General features: G+C 42.3%; 1 protein-coding gene across 1 annotated transcript in view; it reads right to left on the bottom strand.

The window, feature by feature from the left end:
* LOC119973342 (mucin-2-like) overlaps window positions 1-23,718 on the bottom strand; it is a gene marked incomplete at its 3' end in the record, with an annotated part of 57,664 nt that overhangs the window by 3,737 nt on the left and 30,209 nt on the right. The window contains exons 15-30 of the mRNA XM_038811265.1: window positions 22,783-22,938; window positions 17,833-17,927; window positions 16,300-16,426; window positions 14,255-14,489; window positions 14,118-14,176; window positions 13,931-14,028; window positions 13,248-13,396; window positions 13,014-13,152; window positions 12,065-12,169; window positions 11,732-11,923; window positions 8,356-8,601; window positions 7,984-8,140; window positions 6,945-7,070; window positions 4,079-4,217; window positions 1,466-1,494; window positions 415-735 (exon numbers count right to left, since the gene is read on the bottom strand). Coding sequence (XP_038667193.1) covers window positions 415-735; window positions 1,466-1,494; window positions 4,079-4,217; window positions 6,945-7,070; window positions 7,984-8,140; window positions 8,356-8,601; window positions 11,732-11,923; window positions 12,065-12,169; window positions 13,014-13,152; window positions 13,248-13,396; window positions 13,931-14,028; window positions 14,118-14,176; window positions 14,255-14,489; window positions 16,300-16,426; window positions 17,833-17,927; window positions 22,783-22,938 — 2,373 coding nt within the window. The remainder of the gene's footprint in view (window positions 1-414; window positions 736-1,465; window positions 1,495-4,078; window positions 4,218-6,944; window positions 7,071-7,983; window positions 8,141-8,355; window positions 8,602-11,731; window positions 11,924-12,064; window positions 12,170-13,013; window positions 13,153-13,247; window positions 13,397-13,930; window positions 14,029-14,117; window positions 14,177-14,254; window positions 14,490-16,299; window positions 16,427-17,832; window positions 17,928-22,782; window positions 22,939-23,718) is intronic.

The following is a 23,718-nucleotide window of genomic DNA, read 5'->3' as shown; positions in this document are numbered from 1 at the left end:
TTTTTTGTACATTTGCTTCCAATGGTAACTCTATCACATCCTCCTTATGATTTGTTGAAGTGCTATGTTCTTCCTTCATAATGTGGCAAAATTTTACTTCAAATTCTTGGCATGTATAAGAACTGGTGGCTCAGTGGGTGGCACTGCTGCCTCATGACACCGAGGACTCGGGGGTCGATCCCGACTCCAGGTCACTATCCATGTGGAGTTTGCACATTCTCCCCATGTTAGCATGGGTCTCACCCAAAGATGAGCCTGGTAGGTGAATTGGCCATGCTAAATTGCCCTTTAATTGGGAAAAAAAGAATTGGGTACTCTAAATTTATAATTAAAAAATAACTAAAACTTGAAACAGAATTATAACTTGTAGCTATTTTTACAAATCCACATGTAATAGCAAAGAATGATATTCACCTGTTGAAGTGATGATTGGAGTTGTGGTTGGAGTTGTGGTTGGAGTTGTGATTGAAGTTGTGGTTGGAGTTGTGGTTGGAGTTGTGGTTGAAGTTGTGGTTGGAGTTGTGGTTGGTGTTGTGGTTGGAGTTGTGGTTGGAGTTGTGATTGAAGTTGTGATTGAAGTTGTGGTTGGAGTTGTGGTTGGAGTTGTGGTTGAAGTTGTGGTTGAAGTTGTGATTGAAGTTGTGGTTGGAGTTGTGGTTGGAGTTGTGGTTGGTGTTGTGGTTGAAGTTGTGGTTGGAGTTGTGGTTGGAGTTGTGGTTGGAATTGTAGTTGGCTCTGTAGAAGAAGAGAAGTTATTTTAGTTCCTTACATGGCAATCACATTTTCTAATTTTGAGTATCACCATCAGCAGCAGTTTCATTTTTAGGAATGAGGCTCATAATTTACAGGATGCAGTAGAGGAGGTGAGGTATGTAACCTCCTCAGCTTTTGCGATTAATGTTTCAAAACACTACCATAATTACTTGAAGCCGCTGCACCATTGCAATTTTGTGATAATAACGGGGTCAGCATCCCTTGAGAATGTCTTCAGCTCACATACTCACTTTGGCATCAGTTACAAAACTGCACTTAATATGTATTCCCATTAAGTTTGCATCCATAATAAAATTGGATATTTGTCACTCTACTGTTTGCTTGATTTAAGCGCCATAATTTCAAAAAAGGCAAGAGTTCCACAGAAGTCATGTTTCCTTCTGTCACATGACTAACTTGCCTGGTGGTGTTGCTATACTACTTGTGCTATAGGTTCTCATACTGGGCCTCCTGTCCTGAGAACCCACTGGAAGTTCTTAATCAACGGCAAATGCTAAGGTGGTTTGTTAATTAGCCACTTCCCAGAACAGTCCAACTGTAGCATAACTCTGACCTGCACAGGATAGGGCATACAATTCCTCCCATTGTTAAACAGATGTGAAAAGTCTTCACGCACAGTGACTGATTCCAGTATTTGCCTTTATTGTTATTTACCATGGTGTCTGACTTACTGAAAAAAAAGTTTACTTACCACAGATGACTTTTCCTTCAATGCATGTGCTGTAAAACATTAAATGTTCAGATGATTTATTTTAGAAAAATGAGTTTTTTTTAAACCCTTAGTCTTTATATACACTATTACACTACAAGTCCTTGTTAGAGATTGATACATTTGTAGAACAGGGAGAAGTAAAGGTCCAGAGCTGTACTGACACATTCTAGTGATGAAAAAATACAACTTTTTTGATATCTCCCCTCTCTCCAAAAGTTATGAAAATTTCCACACTTGTAAGAAAATATTTGCTTTCATCTGACATTGTAAATATTAAAAATAACCTTAAAAAATTGCACTACATGGATAGATACCATGTATGTACTTTGAATTATTCTTTACAACAGTTTCATTAGTATTCTAACGAATGTAACACCAAAGCAGGTGAAGGTTTATGAGGATAGAATAATATTAGCATCACTCTGGAAAGGCAACAAAGGAGAGGAATTGGCAGTTGAAGCTTCTCTTTATGTTCCTCTTTTTCTAACATCTGGCACTGTCTTTATTCCCACCAACCAAAAGTGGAACAGTTTTCAAATAGTCACAAGTGATTGAATCACCTTCTTTTAAACATTTTGATTTCCTTAATAAAGACACAGTCAGTCACTTAATCAATAACACATCCTTTTAAATGAAGTTGCCATTCAATGTGAAAATGGTGTTTGGCCATTTGCCCATCTTAATACTTTCCTGATTTTCATTTATATTGACTTCAGTCAAGCAAAGAAAACAGGCACAACATGAAACAGACTACTGATTTATTATCATTGAGGGATATTTTCATATCGTCCCACCAGTATTTCAAATCTATTTAAGAGTGCCAATACTTTGGTGCTGATTTTTTTTTTGAAGTACATTAAAACTTGAAATTGGGCATTTTTGAGTCAATCAAAGGATGTGTTATTCTATTCATAAATTTAGATGTGTAATTAAATTCATGTTGAAAATGTGAAATGCTTAAGAACTTGCATTCAAAATAATGGGACCAAATTAGGCAACTTAGCAATGTTTATCATGAAACTACATCCTGGTCAGAATCCCGAATGAATTTAACCATCCACATTTGGAATAATTGTTGATAATAAATAGAGGTCTCAAATTTTGGTCAAGTACATCAAAACATACTAATTGTAAAATCATAACATCTGAATAAAAGGATGTTCAAGATGTAAAATAATTGAAAGAACCAAACAGCAATAAAAAATGCCCAAAATTCTCCGGCCATTACGTTCACTTTCCCACCAGCAGCGCACCGCACTCGTGGGTTTCCTGGCGGTGTGAGGTGTTTTCAATGGGAAATGTCATTGACAAACGGTGGTATAGAATCCACCAAACAGTGCGTCATCGAGAAGGATGCGGGTGGGGAACTGGAGAATCCAGCCCAAAATGTTACATATTACCTTTGTAAGAAACTGAACTAAATGCTATGTTTGTTTCCTTACTTTTTCCATAATCTAGATTCCAAAGGGCAAGGTTGTCCAGACACCAGCCACGTGATTTCCCGTAGCATGCTGTTCGCTAAAGACGAGATCCTATACTCACAACGCTTGTAAATGGGATTTCCAACTGAAGCTGCCCTACGCCGCCGGGAAATCCACAGGCAGGATTGTGCACCGCCAGGAAAAGAGATTCCTAACGACTGGAGAATTCCGACCAAAGAGACACCCACTGAATCAGTCATCTCTAGGATTTTGTTTTAAAGTGACATGATATTTGGCAGAAAGACGTAGAAGTTCATTGCATCTGGCACAGTGGTTAGCAATGCTGCCTCGCAGCTCCAGGGAACCGGGATCAATTCTGATCTCGGGTGACTGTGTGGAGTTTGCACTTTCTCACCGTGTCTGCGTTGGTTTGCTCCGGGTGTTCTGGTTTTCTCTCACAGTCCAAGGATGTGCAGATTAGGTGAATTGGCCATGCTAAATTGCCCCTTCGTGTCCAAAAGGTTAGGTGGGGTTACTGGGATATGGGGATCGGCGTGGGCTTAAGTAGGTGGGTCAGTGCAGACTCGATGGGCTGTATGGCCTCCTTCTGCACTGTAAACGCTATGATTCTATGTGGTGTGTGCATTTGATTCCATTGACTGTTATGGGTACTGAACATTAGACACTGTGTAAAGCTGGTTGCTAATCGTCTGTCATCCATCCTGCTCCACTGCTCAATACAAATCTCTACCCTAATATTTTGGATCAGATCTGGGCTGGAATCCTCCGGCTCTTGGGATTCTCTGTTCCCGGACTCATTCAGGGAGCAGGGAAATTGCCCATTGGAGGGTTAAACTTCCTGGACAATTCCCATGTGGGCCCACACATCAGGGGCTGGATTCTACGCCCCGCTGTGCCACATTTCTGCCTCGATCCACTGGCGGGATTCTCCATTACGCCGGCCGGTCAATGGGGTTTCTCATTGTGGGTAGCCCCACGCCATCGGGAAATCCCCGGGCACCGGCAAAACGGAGAATCTCGCCGGCGGCCAACTTTGATTGTACATTTGGTAACCGATGATTTGGAGACAGGAAGATTCGGCACACCATTGTTTTCCTGACCCATTAGTAGTAATAACTAACATTAAAAATAAATATTTTAGATAATTTACCAGTCTCCGCAGGCAGGTACATTTTGATTTGGTTGATATATTTTGCCATTGTAATAACAGGTACAATTATCTAGGCGGACACATTTCATTCTATTTTCATCCAGATAAGGAGCATTCGCCGGACATTTTGGATAGCATCCTAATTATTGGAAAAAAATGTGAACATTAGTGTGAGGTGTTTATCTTTATCTATTATCATAGTTTTTTCTTATAATTATATAACACTAAATAATCCTATTCATGGTGCGTCTGGAATGTCGTTCCTATTTTGTCTATCTCCATTTTTCTCTTAATAATTCATTATTTGAAACGCAGCAAAATAAATAAACTATGTAAACACTACTGGGAGCGGCTGCACGGTGATGCAGTGGTTAGCACTGCTGCCTCATGGCACCAAAGACCCGGGTTTAATCCTGGCCCCAGGTCACTGTGCGTGTGGAGTTTGCACATTCTCTCCGGGTCTGCGTGGGTCTCACCTCCACAACCCAAAGATGTCCAGGGTAAGTAGATTGGCCACGCTAAATTGCCCCCTAACTGGAATTTTTTTAATGTAAAAAAGAGGGGAAAAAGTAAATACAACTGGGCAATGTAAATTGTGTGCATAATTTAACTCGTGCAGATGCGTCACACAATCCCTTAAAATATGAATTTCAAATCCCCAGAAAATAAATCTAATTTTTATTGGACTAATGGAATAAAAATAGAAAACCTGAAATTTTCAGCACTGTGAATGCTGTTTTTGGAGTTATGCTAGGGCTACATTCAGTCAAAGGTTGCCTTGTTGTCAAGAGCAGTCACTCTCACCTTGACTCTGGAGTTTAGCTCTTTTGTCCATGTTTGGACCAAGGCTCTAAAAGGACTGAAGTCGAATAGCCCTGACAGAACACAAACTGAACATCAGTAAGTAGGTCATTGCTGTGTAAGTGCGCTTGATGGCACTGTCAATGGTAGTAAGTTGACTGATGGAGTAGTAATTGGCTGGATTGGATTTGTCCTGCTTTTCTGGAGACGAGGCATAACTGCAAATTTCGGCATTGTCAGGAAAATGCCAGTATTGCAGCTGGAATGCAAATGAACAAGATGCTCCTGACCTAGATTACTTTAACAAAAATTAGTTCTTACAATGTGTTTTGTTCTGGAACATTGATGTGTCTTTTTTATCCTTACATGAAAAGTCATAATTTATCTCCTCTGATTTATCACTTGTGTCCGTCAATAAAATTGTTGAACAATGTTTATATCCAGTGCCACAAATTCCTACAGGTAACTAAATAAAATGAATGGACTGGATTTTACAGGATAAGAGAATGCTCGCGCACCCCAGAAGGAAAGTCAGCCAGCAGCCAGTGCACGAGAAAGAGGTCCATCCCACCACTGGCAGCAGGCAAAACTAGGTGAGCTTGGGGCTGCCACCCTTCAGTAGGAGAATGGGACTTCTGCCGCCGCTCAGTCCCGCCCCTGAGAGCTGCCTGCAAATGTGATTGCCCAGCAGCTCCAGCAGTTTCAGCAGTGCCAGAGCTCAGTAGTTGGCACTGCTGGGACTGCAAGGATGAAAAAAGAAGAGGGATGGCTGCGGTAGAGCTGACGGCTAATCCTAGGTTTTTAGAGTGGGGAGAAATCGCACGGAGGGAGACGAATTTTGGCGTGCAGGCAGTGAGGAATGAGGGGGTGGGGTGTGACATCTTGGTTGGGCATACCCCTGATGCATATGATTTGCCTCCCTTTCACAACCTGACCTCAAAAACGTTCTGTCCATGCCAACGATTTTATTGTGTCAGCAGCAGATTACCCCTGTCAATTGTTTTGGTAAGAAAATCAATTGACCAGCAATTATTTATTTAAATATGATCGACAGGCTACCCATCTACCATATTATGGGAGACATAAGAACATAAGATCATAATAACTAGGAGCAGGAGTAGGCCATCTGGCCCCTCGAGCCTGCTCCGCCATTCAATTAGATCATGGCTGATCTTTTGTGGACTCAGCTCCACTTTCCGGCCCGAACACCATAACCCTTAATCCCTTTATTCTTCAAAAAACTATCTATCTTGGGGGTATGCATGAAGATAGTGGGCTAAGCATCCCTTGCATTTCACACATGTCCCCATTAAAAATATGCCCTGCTAGGGGTCCGCAAAATCCAGCCCAATATCTCATTAGTTCTAGCTAACCTCAATCTTTGTGCATACCTTCACTAAATTGTATTTCAAGCACAATTATTGCAGATTATTTGTTTTAAACTTTCTTCCTTCCTGTTTACTGAGATAATTTTGCACTGGCATCTCCCAGTTATCCCTCCCCAAAGAGAATATTCGTCTTTAATTCTCGGCATTGCATATTGACAGTCTTTTTCAGAGTGAGGAGACATCACAGTTGAGTTGGATTCTATCGTCACCTGCCTTTCACACACGTGTTTTTTTTTAAGCAGAACCTAACTGGTTCACTCAGGAAACTGGGAACCTGCCACTCTTACATTGGTCATGCTACATGCAAGTACATGCAAGTCAGGTCAAGTAGTGATTGGCTGGTAAGTAGTGCCATAGCAGTGTCACACACATGCCCAAGGCAATCACCCAGCGGGTAAGGATCAGGAATGATGTTTTGACTCACTAGCCCTGGGCCGTTGAGGTAAATGCTGTATGTAATCCTCCATCTCCTAATGCTAATCTGACTTTATGACAAGCACAAGAAGAAACTGAAATGGAAATCTTGACGCAGATGACTGAACATCGAATGTGATCGTTAGTAGTCATCAAAAAATGTACTTGCCACCTGCTCCGTATTAAAATACATAGACAGAAAACTAATAGAGAAATGCCTTCTGGCATACCTAAACTATGGCAGATTTATTAAATAATACAACCTTCAAGAACAGCAGAGAGCTTTTTGCGGACAGTATGGTCACTGCATGTTTTTGCTGTCAATGTTCCACATGGCTGATAGTGCCAGCTGCATTCATCGGGTCTGTTATAATAGTCACAATACACAGCTGCAATGTAAAATAGCAACAGTTAACAGGAAATCATCACCAATTGCTTCAACATTCAAATGAATACTTCACATGAAAGTTAATAGTTAGCATGTCGGCAAAACCATGCTACAGTTGGCAGATGAAGTATTTCATCAGAGCAGAAAGATTAACATCCAAGGTTGGTTTAACATATCACGAGACGCTAACTACTCAAAAGTCTCTGATTCAGACCAATCAGCATTCCAAGCATAAACACAAGCCAGACAAGTGCCAAAGATGTGGGACATGATTCAGTGGAAAAAAATCGAAGCCTGCTATCGAGCGCGTTTTGCACCAGGTGCTAGGGTGGCACTGCTAGGGGGCAGGTTGGCAGTGCCTGGTGCCAGGGGGAGTGCCGGATATTAGCCTTCCCTGTTCCCGACCACCTCACAACCAACGAGTCCCCCCCGAGGTGCCACCACGCCTGGTCCAAGTTTGTGAAAACCAGTGCTAAACAGTACCCGATTGAGGTCTTGCAGGCGCAGCCATTGATACCTGGATGAAAGCGGCGTCCAGATATTTAAATGAGCCAATTGTATGGATCATGCCCATTGAGGGCGAGTTCCAGATTGCACCAGGCGTAGCGAGTCAGGTGACATGCGATCGGCCTGGCGTGGAGCCCGATTTGGGCCTCTCCCGGGATTCACCCGTTGCACCCGGCTCCGCGTCAGGCACAAGCCGGTGGCTAAACCCGTCCAAGAACTTTGGAAAAAGTCATTAAGGTAGTAATGCTAAATTAAATATCAGAACACTGCCAGTTTACTTATTATCTTCACCCAGAGATTCTTATCTTCATTAAATCATGCAATTTTAAGATGACCCAACAAACTCTCTTGCATTTACCCAAAAGTTTTGGTTAGCATTTCTAATGAAACAAAAAGATTAGACTTACGACATCGTTCTGGGGTTCTCCAGCGAACACAAACACCAGCTTTATTGCAAGCTTCTGCATACATTGCTACAGCTGTACAGAAACCCAGATATTTCCCTTCCAAATCACAGGCACAAGCTTCCTTAATGCAAGCATCATAGTATGGTTCTGGGTTCACCTAATAAAAGATGCCACGACACAGTGTCAGAAAACAAATAGGTGGAAGTTTAACAATACATCAATTTTTAAAAAAATTATGTTAACTGCAATGTTTATTTTCCACGTTAAAGACACAAACATCACCTTTCTTTTCTTATTCAATTGATTTTGTTTTCATGGCTTTCAGCATATCTGTCATAGTTGTATGGATACACTTGGAATAAAGTTTCTTACCTTATTATGACATTTTTTAAACATTTCGTTTGCATCTTTAATAATGGCACATTTTCTCTGCGCCCATGGGAAACAAAATGGGTTTCTATCACAAGGAAATGTGTGATTCACTGAATTGGAGCAGGACTGTGCAGATTTCCAACTGTTTCCAAATTCAATGGGGTTGGTCACCAAGGAGTTAGATTTTGTTGTTAGATCATCTTCAGTGTCATCGTTGAAATTTCCACAGAGGCCACATACTTGGTTCTGTTGTAAAAGTTACAAATAATCAAAAAAATTAAAGATACTAATCTAACATTTCAAAGTCAATCTTCAGAATAGACTCATTTGGCTGATACTCTCTGGAGGTCAGAACTACCTGTCTATGGATGAACACTATTAATCTGAGAAATAATTTAATCATTGTGATCTTTGCATTATCACTTACCTTTGCTGAGGTAATTCATCTCAGCTGACATGGCAGCAAGCTGGGGAGGCAGTGGCATAGTGGATGGACTACCAATCCAGAAACCCAGAGTCATGCTCTGGGAACCTGGGTTTGAATCCCGCCATGGCAGATGGTGAAATTTGAATTCAATAAAAATCTGGAATTAAAAGTCTAATGATGACCATGAAACCATTGGCGATTGCCGTAAAAACTATCTTGTTCAATAATATCCTTTAGGGAAGGGAATGTGTCGTCCTTACTTGGTCTGGTCTGGCCTACATGTGACTCCAGATCCACAGTAATGTGGTTGACTCTTAAATGGCCTCAGGGATGGGCAATAAATGCTGGCCCAGCCAGCGACACCCACATCCCATGGATGAACATAAAAGACATGGGGCTGAATTCTCCGCTGTCAGGATTCTCCCTTTTGCCGGCAGCCCGGGCATTTCCTGACATTGGGAAACCCCATTGACCATCCAGCGAAACGGAGAATCCCAACGGCGGCCGCACCAGAAGCAATCCGCCCAGGAATTTTGCACTGCTGGGTAGGCAAGGGGACAGGGAAGAATATCAACTTGGATTCTCACTATCAACTATTAACTGGTGGCCACAGGTGAAAGCACTGGCAGGACAGGATTGGACTGGCCGACAGACCTGCTGACCTCTATTCTTTATGGTCTCCTTTAAAGAATGACCTGTTGGCCAAAACGTTAGATAGGAACCAGTCCATCTGTGACACAGTCCAGCATCTTTGGAAAAGGAAGAAAGAAAGTTGGGAAAAAAATATTTTCCATGAGCTAGGTCGTTGCCAGCTTGCACTTATGGGCTCTTGACTAGAGATAATAATATACTGTTACCTATTCATTATCACGTCGTTTTTTTCATTCTAATCTTCAAAAATCTGACCCCATGCGGGTTAATTTACTTCTGAGAGGATGCTAGAAATTTCAATGCACAGAGTTATTTATTTCGCCTCTTCAGAGCTTTAGCTAACAATTTACTTCTCAAATTTAGTCTAGTCATTAATGTTATTCTCTGTTCCCCATAATACATTGGAGCATAAGAGTAGGGACATTATGCTGCAATCATATAGGGCTTTGGTGATGCCACACATGGGGGACTGTGTGCAGTTTTGGTCTCATTACCTGAAGAAGGATATACTTGTCTTGGAAGGGATGTAATGAAGTGAATGTATCGCATTCTTTGAGGTTTTGACAGCTAGGTTTCCCTGATTGGCGAGGCTAGACTAGTGTTATATTCTCAGTATAAGAGCTGGGCCATTAGAACAGGAATAAGAAGACATTTCTTCATTCGGAGTATTGGAAATCATTCAGATTCTCTATCTCACATATTTGTGGATGGGCTCAGTCATAGATACAACTTGAATATATGAATCTATTCAAAACTAAGATCAAAAGAATTTTGCACATTAAGGGAATCAAGGGAGCATAGAAATGAGATGAAAAAATGGAGACGAGATAGAAGAACAGCCATGAACCTCTTGAATAGTGAACCAGGAGTGAGATGCATATGGTTTTCCATTTCTCCTGTACCCATGTTACTTATAAATCGAATATACTAATATTGTCGAATTGCTGGCTTCTTTCTCTAACAAATAAAAGTAGTGTATAACTTTGGATCGCAATCAAGGTTCCAAGACTTCTGAAGTGATTTTAAGGAATGCCAAGTACTTCATGGAAAAATATTTTATAACATATTATAATTCACTGCCATTTAGGACTGACAAAGACCCAAGTGCGATGCTGACTACCTTGCTGTCTTCTTTCTGAATATTTCATAGTTGCATTTACTGGTCATGTAACACCAAGTTCTGGATCATTGTCCAGTCACAGAGATGGACACTGGCTAAATCAAATAAAATTTTTCCAGATATATGATCCTTCTTTTTTTTTTCACTCATTTTACAGGATGTGGGTATCACCGAATAGGCCATTATTCATGGCCCATCCCTAATTGCCCTCAAGAAGGTGGTAACAACCTGCTCTCTTGAACTGCTGTCATCCATGTGATTTTGGTACAGCTACAGTCATATTAGGGGGGATTTCTGGGATTTTGACCCCGCCATAGTGAAGGAATGTCAATATATTTCCAAGTTAAGATGGTGAGTGACTTGGAGAGGAACTTCCAGGTGGTGATAATTCTGTGTCTGCTGCCCTTGTCCTTCTAACTAGTAGAGCTGGTGGGTTTGGAAGGTGCTGCGAAGGAGACTTGATGAGTTTCTGTAATGCATCTTGTAAATGGCACACATTGCTGTCACTGTTCATCGGAGTGAGTGAATGTGTGTGGAAGTGATGCCAATCAAGTAAGCTGCTTTACCCAGTATAGTGTCGAGCTTTTTAAGTCTTGTTAGAGCTGCACTCATCCAGTCAAGTGGAAAGTATTCCACCACTCTCCTGACTTATGCATGGCAGACAAGCTTTCGGGAGTCAGGAGCTGAGCTACCCGCCACAGGATTCCTGGCCTCTGACCTGCTCTTGTAGCCATAGTATTTATATGGCTAGTGCAGCTCAGTTCTGGTCAATGGTAACCCCCAGAATGTTGATAGTGGGGATTCAGCGATGGTAGTTCATTCAATGTCAAAGGGTGATGGTTAGGTTCTCTGTTGTTGGAAATGGTTATTCCCAGGCACTTGTGTGGCACAAATGTTAATTTCCATTTGTCAGCCCAAGCCTGGATTTTGCACAAGTCATCCTGCATTTGGGCATGGACTACTTTGTATTAACTTGTGTGATAGATGTGGATATTTAAGTGATTGTTTCAATACAGTTTCAGCACAATGTTTCTCTATTTGCATCACTCAGATACCCAATTGATTGGTAACTCTTGCTCGATTACAATTTCCATGTGACTATTTGTCTGCTTTCAGAAATGATGAAGAATCAAAAAGCATATGAAAGAAAGAATATTTTAACTCAAAACAACATTTACCTTCCATCGTGCATCCAGTGTGACTGAGAGTCTTGTGTGTTTGTCCCAAATCACAGTGACCCCATTAGAAAACGTGAGGATCAGAGAGAGCCCAACAGTGTGGAGTGAATAGGAATCTTCTGTGCATCTTGCTCTCTGACTTGTATCTTTTGGAACAATTACTTTGCCATCTTCCAAATTTAGTTCTTTATCCTATAACAAACAAATGGATTTGAAAACAGGGTGCTTTATAATGTGTGCAAGCATTAATGGTACCAAATGAAATATGTATTTTGAAAACTCTTACTAAAATGGCAACCTAAATACCTAATAATTGTAAATTTGAAAATATACCTGAAATATAATTTTAATATTTCTGGAACATGTCACTCCATCTTCACAGCATGCAACATTTTCTATTAGCACTTGGAATGTACCATTCTTTCCCTTGCATTGGTCCTAAAAAGAAGGTAGCTTTAAATAAAATTGTCCAACCAAGTATATTTAGCACAATTGTAAATGGTTCAAACACTTCAACAATTAGTATTACTGCATTGTATAGCAGTACACAGAAAGGTACGCAATACATTTTCAACAACAATCCGTTGTTTGCCACTAATTGCCACTCTGCCAGTTTTTATAGCCGAAGACGGGTGCAGAGCTCCGATTTAGCAGCCGCTATTTGCAGTGCTCACTCACTGTAGAGAGCCACTGAAGTCCACTTAAAATAGATGTAAGGCTCCTTATGTATGCTAATCTGGAACTGAAAGCTGTTAAAAAGTATTTACCTGGATGTAGATCCAAGAAAGGCAGATATGCCCTTCCCAGCTCCATGTTAAATAGTCTCCCAAACACACCTCAGCTAGTGTCTCAGAGAGCCAAATGCCCTCCCACCACCCTCAGCTATTTACTGATCCGTTTGTAACAACATTTTTTATGTTTGTGTCTGTACCATGTTGTTATTCAGGTTTCGGGAATGGATCTTCAGAAATATGTAATATCCCAGGCGGCACGGTGGTGCAGTGGTTAGCACTGCCTCCTCATGACACCGAGGATCCGGGTTTGATCCCAGCCCGTGTGGCGTTTTCACATTCTTCATGTGTCTGCGTGGGTCTCACCCCCACAACCCAAAGATGTGCAGGGTAAATGGATTGGCCACGGCAAATTGCCTCTTAATTAGAAATCTTTTTTAAAAAATGTAATATCTGTTTAAGATCTCAACTTATCCTCAACCAAAATCAATGCAAAGACATAACTCGTTTCCTACTCATAGCAGGTCAGGTATTTAGCCACAGTAACTTACCTGAACAAATATATATTCACAGTTACCCTCATAGGTGTATCTTTTCTCATCAAAAGTTGTGTAATGACCTTCACCATAAACCTGGCAGGTTTTTGAACATTGTTTCTGAGTACAATTCCAGGTTCCACCCCGGCAGGTGCTGCAGTGTAAAGTGCAGAGACATTGGGTTCTTTAATGTTAAGGTGCTTTTAAAACATGTGAAATTGATCAATGTTGACATACGTTGAATCTCACCATTTGTTGCAATCGTTTGTGATTACTTTTCCTTCTGTATGACTCTCTCCTTCAAATAAACAGGGGCATTTTTCACGCAATACACAGTTTCCTTTTTCATCTTCAGCTTTACCTTCAGGACAGTAGCAGCCAGTAATACATTGATCTGGCTGTTATAAAGGAGAAATTCTTCAGTCACTCCTCTAAAATTGTTTAACATTGATGTCAAATGGCATGGAAAAAATCTAAACTTAGGCTGATCGGTGTTACCATGCTCAGGTAGTAAACGTAGCGTTGCCATAGTCCCAGATGGCCATAAGCTTCTTTACCCTTTGACATAAAATGAAAATCGCTTATTGTCACAAGTAGGCTTCAAAATGAAGTTACTGTGAAAAGCCCCTAGTCATCACATTCCAGCGTCTGTTCAGGGATGCTGGTACAGGAATTGAACTGTGCTGCTAAACCAGCTTCTTTGGTTTATATGGAGCACTGACTGGTGGTGCTTTAACCTGAGAATCACCACACCTCAGGCGAGGGGCAAGGTTAAGAAGGCAGGACCTTCATGAATGACCTCAGCCGGTAGAGGAATTGAACCTGAGCTGCCTCACTCTGCATCACAAATCAGCTGTCCAGCCAACTGAGCTTCTATGTTGTATGCAAGTAAGCATATTTTTTACAAGCTTGTGCCATTGGATGTCACTTACACATGGTAAATTCAAGTTGTTGCATTTCTTTCCACAGTCATTCCGATTTAAGTTTCCACCTCCGGAACAATTAAAATATTTCTTTTCCCCAACACATTCTAATGGACAAAAAAAATGCAGAAAGTTACTTCGTACAGTTTCTGATTCACGCTTCTAGTACTGAGAGCTTTAAAAGATAATAATTTACCTGGGCTTTGGGTAGTGGCAACTGTTTGGGGGCACGCAATGGATCCACCTACACAAAAGCTGAAGAGAGGAAAGATAAGGGTCTCCTTTCATATGTTTAATGATACAACTTCAGTACCCTGTGACAAGTATACTTACCAGTCACCTACACTCTCTCCCGATTCAAAATACATGCCATTGTGGTAACATGAGCAGTCGTCTGGGTCAACACATAAGCCATTTTTATCCATGTACTTTCCCTGAGGACAGCCACATCCATAAACTGCAACATCGTGAACAGTACAGGTGAAGTCAGTTTTTCCCAGTAATTTGCAGTTCCGCCCGCAGGCTCTCATGTCATTGCTAAAAACCTGGTTCTTTTCACAAGTTGTATCTGGAAACAGAAACCACTAGTATTAGATTACAGTTGAATACTGATGAAAGCAAGACTTATGACAGGAGCAATCTCCACCATGCTCAGCCAGAAGTGTTGAGTCGATGATCCATTTCAGCTTCCTCCTGAGGGCCCCACCTTCACAATCAGTAGCCAATTTGATAATTTCTCGCGATATGGAAAAATGACTGAACACATAGTATGCACATTGGCACTGCCAAAGCACACTTCCCAGGCTTGTCCCACTCCCCCAGGGGCTATAATTCCCTGGTACCATTGGGGGGTTCCCCTCTACTTATTCCATTTGTATAGAGCTGTAAACCTCGTCGATGTGAGTATGAATATTCAGTGAGGGGAGGACCGTGTGGCTAGGAAGGCCTCAAATGACGTTAAAATGTTTGGAAATATATTTACCCTTTCTGGGAGGGAGCCTTGTTACATCATTGGCGAAGGGTGGGAAAATCAGGAAATGAGATCTGGCTGGCAAGAATCTCGCTTCCTGACTTTCATGGGATTTTAGGATCGTGTTGCCGTTTACAGTGACAGCAAACATGTGTTCAAATCACTTCACGATGAATGCACAGTGTTCAGTTTAATCTGAAATTCCTCAGACAATGAAGCAGTCTGTGTCTTCAAGGACACCATTTAGGTTGAGCGGAGATGAGGGGCGAAGATATTTACATCATCTAATTGACCAGTAATGACCATCTCCAACAAGAGTGCCTAACCTCACCTCCTGACTTTCGATGGCATTATCATCATTGACAGCTATCCCATCAACATCCAGGACATCACCTTTGACCTCAAACCTAACTGGTGTCAGCCATGTGAAAACTGTGGCTGCAAAAACGGGTTAGAGGCTGGGAATTCTGTGGCGTGTTACATCTCCTGATTCCCCAAAGCCTGCCCACCTTCTGCAAGGAACAAGTCAGAAGCGTGGTGGAATATTCACATGCCTGGATAGGTACAGCCAAAACATTATAGAAACATATGAATTAGGAGCAGCAGTAGACCACTCAACTATTTGAATCTGTTCCACCATTCAGTAAGGTCATGGCTGATCTGATTTTAACATCAACTCTAGACTCCTACCTACACTCATGCCAGGCTCTCAACATGAACAAGCCAGCTTGATCTGCACCCAGTCCAACAGCTTAAAAGTCACCCCCGCCACCATTAGCGCACAGTGACAGCAATGCGTACTATCTCCAAGATGCATTGAAGTAACACATCAAGACTCCATCTACAGTGTCTGCCGAACATGCAACCTTTCCTGCCTAGCTATACAAGTGGAGCAGGTGCTTGAGAACACCAAGTTCCCTTCCAAGATATACACCATTCTGCACAAAAATAAATCAGCAGTCATCCATTGCCTGAAACTCCTTATCGAACAGCGCCGAGTGAGAACCTCTCTATAGGGTCTGCAGGGGTTCAAGAAGGTGTTTACCATCACCTTATCAAGAATACTAATGTGAACCTGTGGAAGGGCTTTAATTTTCATTTCTATGTGAGGTCAGTGAACTCACTCTCCCATTAATTAAGCTGTCTACTAATTTGTTATGTGAAGATCTCAAAGTCATTTGAGTCCATCATGGATGAACGTCTTACCAAATTGGAATGCATTTTCACAAAAACAGAATTAAAATTTGCAGATATAGAGCTCAACATCAATTTAGAACAGTATGGACGTGGTCTCTGTGCATCAATAAAATTATATTCATTTGTAACTTTTATAAATTGTTTTCAAGCAACTGATTCTGCCGCCAGAAACTGGTGCCAAATTCTATGAAAGATAAATATCTCAACTTACTGCAAACTCTTCCAGCCCAGTTGTTCAGGATGACACCTCTCTCTGCACATGCGTGAGCATAGGCCCCGAGTGCTGCACAGATGCAGCGATCAACATTCTGACAGGTGCAGATGGATTGCTTACACATCTTTAAAAGCAAGTACAATTAAAATGATAATGTTTTTTTTTCTTTGATAAGTTGATGTATATTTGCAAATCTCTAAAGTTAACTGAATCACGGAATCACAATATCGGAACATAGGAGGATCCAAATAATTTTTAAAAGCATATGGGGGTCAAATTCCACTATAGGGCAACCGAATGTTAGCGAGCACTGGGCGTCTGTCCATTCTGCCCCGTGAGAAGGTCCCCATGGTTCTGAGGACCTGGCCTCAGCTACATGTTCCAGGAAGTTGCTGGGTGCCAAACAGGCGGCCTGAAGCAACTTACCAATTTGCAACTTTATATCAAGCTGTGATGACTGTTGCAAGATATACTGTTGGGGCATCATGTTCGCAGAAGGTGGGATGCCAAGGCAATAGCAGCCCAGATTATTTTTTGCAAGAATTTGAGCTGACCAAAGGCCCACAGAAGTAGTCAAATCAGTGCAGATCTCCACCAGTTCTGACTTAATACATTAATCGGGATCCTATTAATGCTATGAGAATCCAATTTGTTACAAGGAGCCTTTTGCTTTAAACATATGGGTAGTCCTGGAAATAGGCTCTTCTGTTTTACATGGGTTATTTTAGAGAGTTTTGATGACTTCCATTCTATTCTTCCCCACAGTACAACCTGGTTCAATGAGTCAACAGGTGACATTTGCTTTTTGTATCAGTACAATTCCATTTACCATAAAATTCCAAATAACATTGTGAGGCGACTAACAAAACATGTGTGATTAAATTGCATTAGATTTATAATAATTTATTTTAACTTCCTTGCACACTTTGAAATTTTACAACTACTGCAGCTTTGGTGGTTTAAAAAACTAATCTTTGAAATGGAGCCCCTAATTTTTAGTTCAGTGTCTGTCCTTATAGATTACTCTATATTATACCTGAATATCTGTGCTATTGTTTCTGCATCAAAGCAGGAGTAGTACTAGTTCAATGTTTTCTCCCCCTTGTCTTGCAGTGGTTAGCATTGCTGCCTCACAGCACCAGGGACCCAGGTTCAATTCCGGCCTCGGGTAACTGTGTGGAGTTTGCACATTCTCCCCATGTCTGCATGGGTTTTCTCCGGGTGATCCAGTCTCCTCCCACATTCCAAAGATCTGCAGGTTAGGTGGATTGGCATGATAAATTGCCCCTTTAGTGTCCAGGGAAATGCAGGTCCGGTTATGGGGTTACAGGGATAGGGAGGGTGAACGGGCAAGTGGATATGGGTAGAGTGCTCATTTGAAGGATTGGTGCAGACTTGATGGGCTGAATGGCCTCCTTCTGCACTGTCGGGATTCTATGATTCTATGTTAAATATAGGCTGTGCAGCTTTATTTGACTTTGATTCTGAAAATGTTTCACTTGCACATTTTAGCAAAATAGTTCCACTTACCTCATAATATTTGTCGTAATCTACTGCAGAATGGCATTTAGCAAAAACGCCATTGTAGCTCATCAGCTCGGAGCAATGTTTTTTTGCATAGATATCTGTAACAAAGATGAGGAAGTGATTGCTTATACATGAGCAAGGAATACATTGGATTCAGATAATGTCATCAACTTAATCTAATACAAATATAGCGATAATAAATCATGCCTCAGTCAACAACATTTGAGGAGATCAGCTGACATTTTGAGTTGTGGTTTGGAAATTCCACTGTTAACTATAAATGCGACCCAAAGCATGCTTTCTTCTTGCAATTAGAACAGTTTTGGGAGTTTTGGAATGGATTGCTTTCAAATATTTGTTTTTTGAGAAAACAATTTTAATCACACAATATAAACTTGTCAGTCAGAAAAGAAATAAAAATTCAGCCATTCAGCTTCAGTGCACAGTTGTTGGGGAAAATACCTGAACGCCTGCTGAACAAAAGCTGTCAATGCTGTTAAATACAAGAAAGAAAACTTAGGCACTGCTCCTCACCTATGCCAGTACATCTGTTGCCTGGAACAATATGTGCTGTGAACTGTCTGCCTGCCTATATCCTCTGTGATGCCAATGCTTGCTACAATGCAATAATAAAACCTTGAATGCTTGTTACATCGTGAGGCCTTTGACTGCTGTGATAATACATCTCTTTAGTAAAGCTCACAGGCTAGGTCTGACATGAAGTAATTCAACAAAGCATTTTGTAAATGTGCCATTTTGTCCCGTTCTTCATATGTTTTTCTAAAATGCTTGATGTCATGGTTCAGAATGCTTTGAACATTACCATGATCATAAATCATTAAAATAATGTAGCACAGTTTCAGACACAGTCTCGGACAGGTGCAGAGGGCGAGAATGAAAAATTGCAGGTTAGTGAAATCGCAAGTGATAGACAGTTTACAGGGCATGAAATCCTTACAGACATGTAAAAGGCTCAGAGAAACCTCATTAAAAGCTTTTGTCAAGTCTGGAAAAGGAAAAAGAGCTATTACGTGTGGCAAGCGACAATAAAAGATAAAACAGAAGATGTAGGCACAACGGTTTACAGGAAAGCATGGAGCAGTGCAGCACCTGACCTCCTGTTTGAGCGACGCAGAAATAATCATGCTATGATTACAAGGAGGTTACCTCACTCTCCATCTTGGTCTGCTGTCAATAGGTCAAACACATGGAGCTTAATATCAGGCTAAAGCTGACTATTGGTATTGAATGCACATGCCTTTGACTAAATGGTTAGGCTGGTGTACCTATAACACCAGGCATTAACAAAATACATCAAGCTCTGCAGTTACAAGTGAAGGTTGCTGCGACCATGCAATACTGCAAACTTGATGCTTCTGAGAAAGTACTGATCAGCCAGTCACTTACATTCTGGGTACAAGAGACAATTTGTTCAGTTTCTTTTATAAATTGAAGCTTGTTCCCTAATCATCATCAGTACTGTATTAGGTAGGTTTGACTCACTGCAATGGATATCAAGCACGGTGGGCTCCTAGCCATCGTTAAGCCCTCCCCGCTGGAGGGATCAGAAGGTCCCGCCAAAGATGACCCCCGAGGTGGGTTCCCCGGCAATGGGACGAGCTAGCCATGCAAGACGCAGCAGATATCGGCGGGACCGGAATATCCTGCCGGCAGCCAATGGCGGGCTCCCTCCATTGCTGGAAACACCTGCCGGGGGAGGGGGTCCCACCTCTTATGTGCAACTGGATCTGTTGGATGCACCTTTGTATTGTCCTTCTAGTCTTCCAGGTACCTTAAACATGGGAATTCCTATTGAGGAATGCATTGGTACCAGTTATTGCACAAGGGGAGGGAGAGTGGGAAATTCACACAAAGCCTTATGAGGACCTCGGTGGCAGACAGAAAACTTAATTGAAAGAAAAATTGTGCAGAAGTAGCTCTAAAGCTACAGGATCATTTATTTACTGTATCCTTGAGGTCAATTACTATTCACAACTCATTTCCCCAGCAACCTTCTTCACATGGATGTCATTTGGAACAAAAGGCCTTGTGTGCAAAACAGTCCTGGTATTTTTTAAATAAACACCCTCTCCTGTTAAATGTGGGGATTCCATTTTCAAAAAGGATCAAATGACTTGGTCGGGAGTCAGTAACCATAAGCTTTTATGTTATGCCTCACGGCATCTTTCTCTAATGGCTATTCCGTCACTTTTATCACCATCGCTGGCCAAACATATTTCTGCTACAATAGGAAAAATCAGCTTAGTCGAAATTAAATACACCTTAGCCATAATCCAATTGAATAGAAAAACTGATTCAATGGGCAACTTTAATTTCCACCTTCACTCTGACCTGTAATAAAACTGTTGAAAATGAGTAGTGGTGTATTAAAATAGGTGTATTAAAATACATTGATACAATAGGTGTATTAAAATACACCTTTATTTGCAGTAAAACATCCCAAGGAACAATTTACAACAAATGGAAATTCATTGCTGTTAATCCAGAGTGAAATGCATGCCACATGCACCAATTTGTTGAACTTTTTCTCTAACAAAGGGCTAGTTGACAATAGACAGGAGGAACTTGCATGTAAACAAAAATTAATAAGGAAATTTCAACATCCGGTGATGGAAATGTGCTGAGCAGTCGCACATCAGGTGGCTCTCCTCCCATGAACTCGCAAATAGGCTCTTTTACGCAAAATAACCCGCTAATACAGGGAAAAAGTATCCCCACACCTCAACCAACGCCAACGCAAACGGAGATGCTGAGCAACAGCAACTCGAGAGGCCGAAAGGAGACGAGAAATGGGAAAAACCAGGAGAAGCAAGTGACTGAGCCAGCAGATGCACGAGGCGATGAAACTCGGGCCTTGCCAGAGCGAGAAGGACCGACCAGCCAGACAAGGAGCCCTCCCTCACCAAAGGGTGGTTGGAGAATGTTTCTCTCAAGGGAACTGAGAGAACACAAAGAGGAGACAAAAAATGACATACAGGTGGAGGTCAGGGTGGCGATTGCGGAAGCTCTGGCAACCATGCAGGTGGCCCTGGGCAAGGTGAACAGGCAACTGGAAGCCCAGGAGAGCACCATAAAGGATCTAGTAAAGGCCCCAACAGATCAGAATGATCAGATTGTCACTCTGGATAAAGAATAACAAGGTTGGTCGCGGCGCAAGGGAGTCTGAGGTGGAAAATATAGGATCAGGCGAAGCGTTCAAGGCTGCAAAACCTGCGGATAATGGGCCTGCCAGAAGGGATCGAAGGCAGATACCCCATGGACTATGTGGGCCAAATGCTGGGCAATCTGGTGGGAATGAATAGCCTCCCCAAACCACCAGAAATAAACAGAGCCCACCAAGGGCAATAATCGCCAAAATGCATCGATATCAATACCTGCGCTGGGTGAGACAGATGAAAAACTGTAACTGGGAAAGTCACCCGATCAGGATATATCAGGACATGGGAGCTGACCTGGCCAAGCCCGGACCGAGTTCAACAGGGAGAAAGCGGCTCTGTACAAGTGGCTGTACGTGGCCAAACTCTGGGTCACAAGGCAGGGAGCACTTTTTCACAGCCCCTGCGGACGCGGGCATATTCGTCCCGGAGAATCGGCTGGAGAAACGGCAGCAGGGACAGCGGTGAAAAGAGCCACCGAAGAGACTTTATCTATTTACTAATTTAATTAAATGTCTCGAAGGACACTTTGTGCGGGACTGCATTGCCTTGTTCTGAGGATGGGGAGGTGCCACAGAGAAAGGAAAGAGCAAGGGCAGCAGAGCGCAGGAAAAGGTGAGGAAAATGGCTGGTAGGGAGAATAGAGAGCGGCGATGGGGGAATACATAATCGACATTGTGAGGGGGGCCAGTACACGAGCAGATCCTCGATGGAATGAACATGCCAGTTGTGGGGGAAGACAGAAAACGGGGACTGGAAGCACCACTAGAACTGGGAGAAGTCGTAGGGGGTATTAACTACATGCAGGCGGGGAAGGCACCGAGACGGGCAGACCTGTACAAAACATTCACGGAGGCAATGTTCAAGGTGGTGGGATGAGGGTGGAGTCGTGCCCGAGAGTGACAGTCTTTGAGGTATCAGAACTGCCAGATCTCTTCATGGGGAGGAGGGCCAGTGCCCTCTCTTTTGCCTCCCTAATTGCCCGCTAGCGAATCCTGCTCGGTTGGTGATCAGCAGCACCACCCAAAGCTGCTGACTGGCTGGCCGACCTATCGGAATTCCTCCAGATGGAAAAAAATTAAATTTGCCATCTGGGGGTTGGAAGAAGGCTTCCACAAAACATGGGAGCCATTCACCAAGTTGTTCCAAGACCCGTTTGTTGCCAACAGCCAATAAGCCAGAGGAAGGGAAAGGGACGCCACGGAACAACAACAAATGCAAACAAAAGTGGGGGGGAAAGGGAGGAGGGGGGCGAATAAAGAGGCATGGAGCCCAACCATGCCCAGAAAATGACACAATACATGACGTTACGCCAACCAAACAGAAACAGGGCACAAAAACGGATGAGGGAAGAAGACAGGAAGGGAAGGGGATCAGGAAGAAAAGGAGGAGAGGGAGGCAGGGGACCCAGCTAGAAAGGAACGCCTTCTAGAGAGAGTAAAACAAGAAGCCGTAACCATTGTAAATAACGAAAGTAAACTGATGTAAAGAATTAAAGGTGACCAATGTGTATATATCTCTCTTTTTTCTTCTTTTGTTCTTGATGTGTGATCACGCTGGCCTTTATTTTGTACAATATGAAAAATCGTTAATAAAAACATTTAAGAAAAACAAGGCAATTTCAGCACAAATCTGCAATGTTCCTGAATCAGTGGAAAATGCTTGCCAGAATTTGCAGATGAAACACTGTGTGCCAGCAGAATGATCCTAAACAGATGGAAGGACACTGACAAAACAAAATGAAGACAATTCTATTGTGGCTGAAACAGAGCATTACCTTTTTCTGAACTAACACAAGCGGGATCTGTTCCAGGAGGTTTGCAGTCTGGTTTGAGTTGCCATGATTGAGCAAAATTGACAACTGATTGTTCCACGACGTTCTGTGCAGACATGAAGTCATCAGCGGCGTTGTCATTGAAGTTTCCACATAAGCCTGGAAATTAAACAATTGCATGACATCACAAAAATGTAATGATCTAATTTGGTTGAGCAGCTGTTTTAACAAAGTCACATGTTCAATAGTTCATTCCAGGGGACGGTGGGGAGAGGGATAGAAACAGCTGGGATAGACAACAGGGTGGGGGGGGGGGAACATGGCCAATAACAAGAATGTGCAAACTCCAACCCTACTCAAACCCACATATCCACCCTATATCCGTAACCCAACAACCCCCCCCCCCACTTAACCTTACCTTTTAGGACACCACGGGCAATTTAGCATGGCCAATCCACCTAACCCGCACATCTTTGGACTGTGGGAGAAAACCGGAGCACCCGGAGGAAACCCACGCACACATGGGGAGGACGTGCAGACTCCGCACAGACAGTGACCCAGCCGGGAATCGAACCTGGGACCCTGGAGCTGTGAAGCATTTATGCTAACCACCATGTTACCGTGCTGCCCTGATGACCATGCCCAGGGCATGAGTATGTGAATAACCAATACTTCTGATTGAACCGTAAAAGAATCTGCTGCAAGTCATTTTAAAATTGACTTCACAAACAGAGGGCGTGATCTTCCCAAAAGGGAATAAAATTCCCTAGCGAGTACATTTGGCCACTTGTTTCCCAGCACTCGCAGTGCTGAGAAACACTTGGTTATTCAATGCTACTCGTGTTGAATAATAATAATAATCTTTATTGTCACAAGTAGGCTTACATTAACACTGCAAGGAAGTTACTGTGAAAAGCCCCTAATCGCCACATTCCTACG

This window comes from Scyliorhinus canicula, chromosome 11 (genome assembly GCF_902713615.1).
Source record: "Scyliorhinus canicula chromosome 11, sScyCan1.1, whole genome shotgun sequence".
Taxonomy (NCBI): Eukaryota; Metazoa; Chordata; class Chondrichthyes; order Carcharhiniformes; family Scyliorhinidae; genus Scyliorhinus; species Scyliorhinus canicula.
The sequence above is the reverse complement of the archived record's forward strand: the minus strand, read 5'-3'. Positions and strand labels throughout refer to the sequence as shown.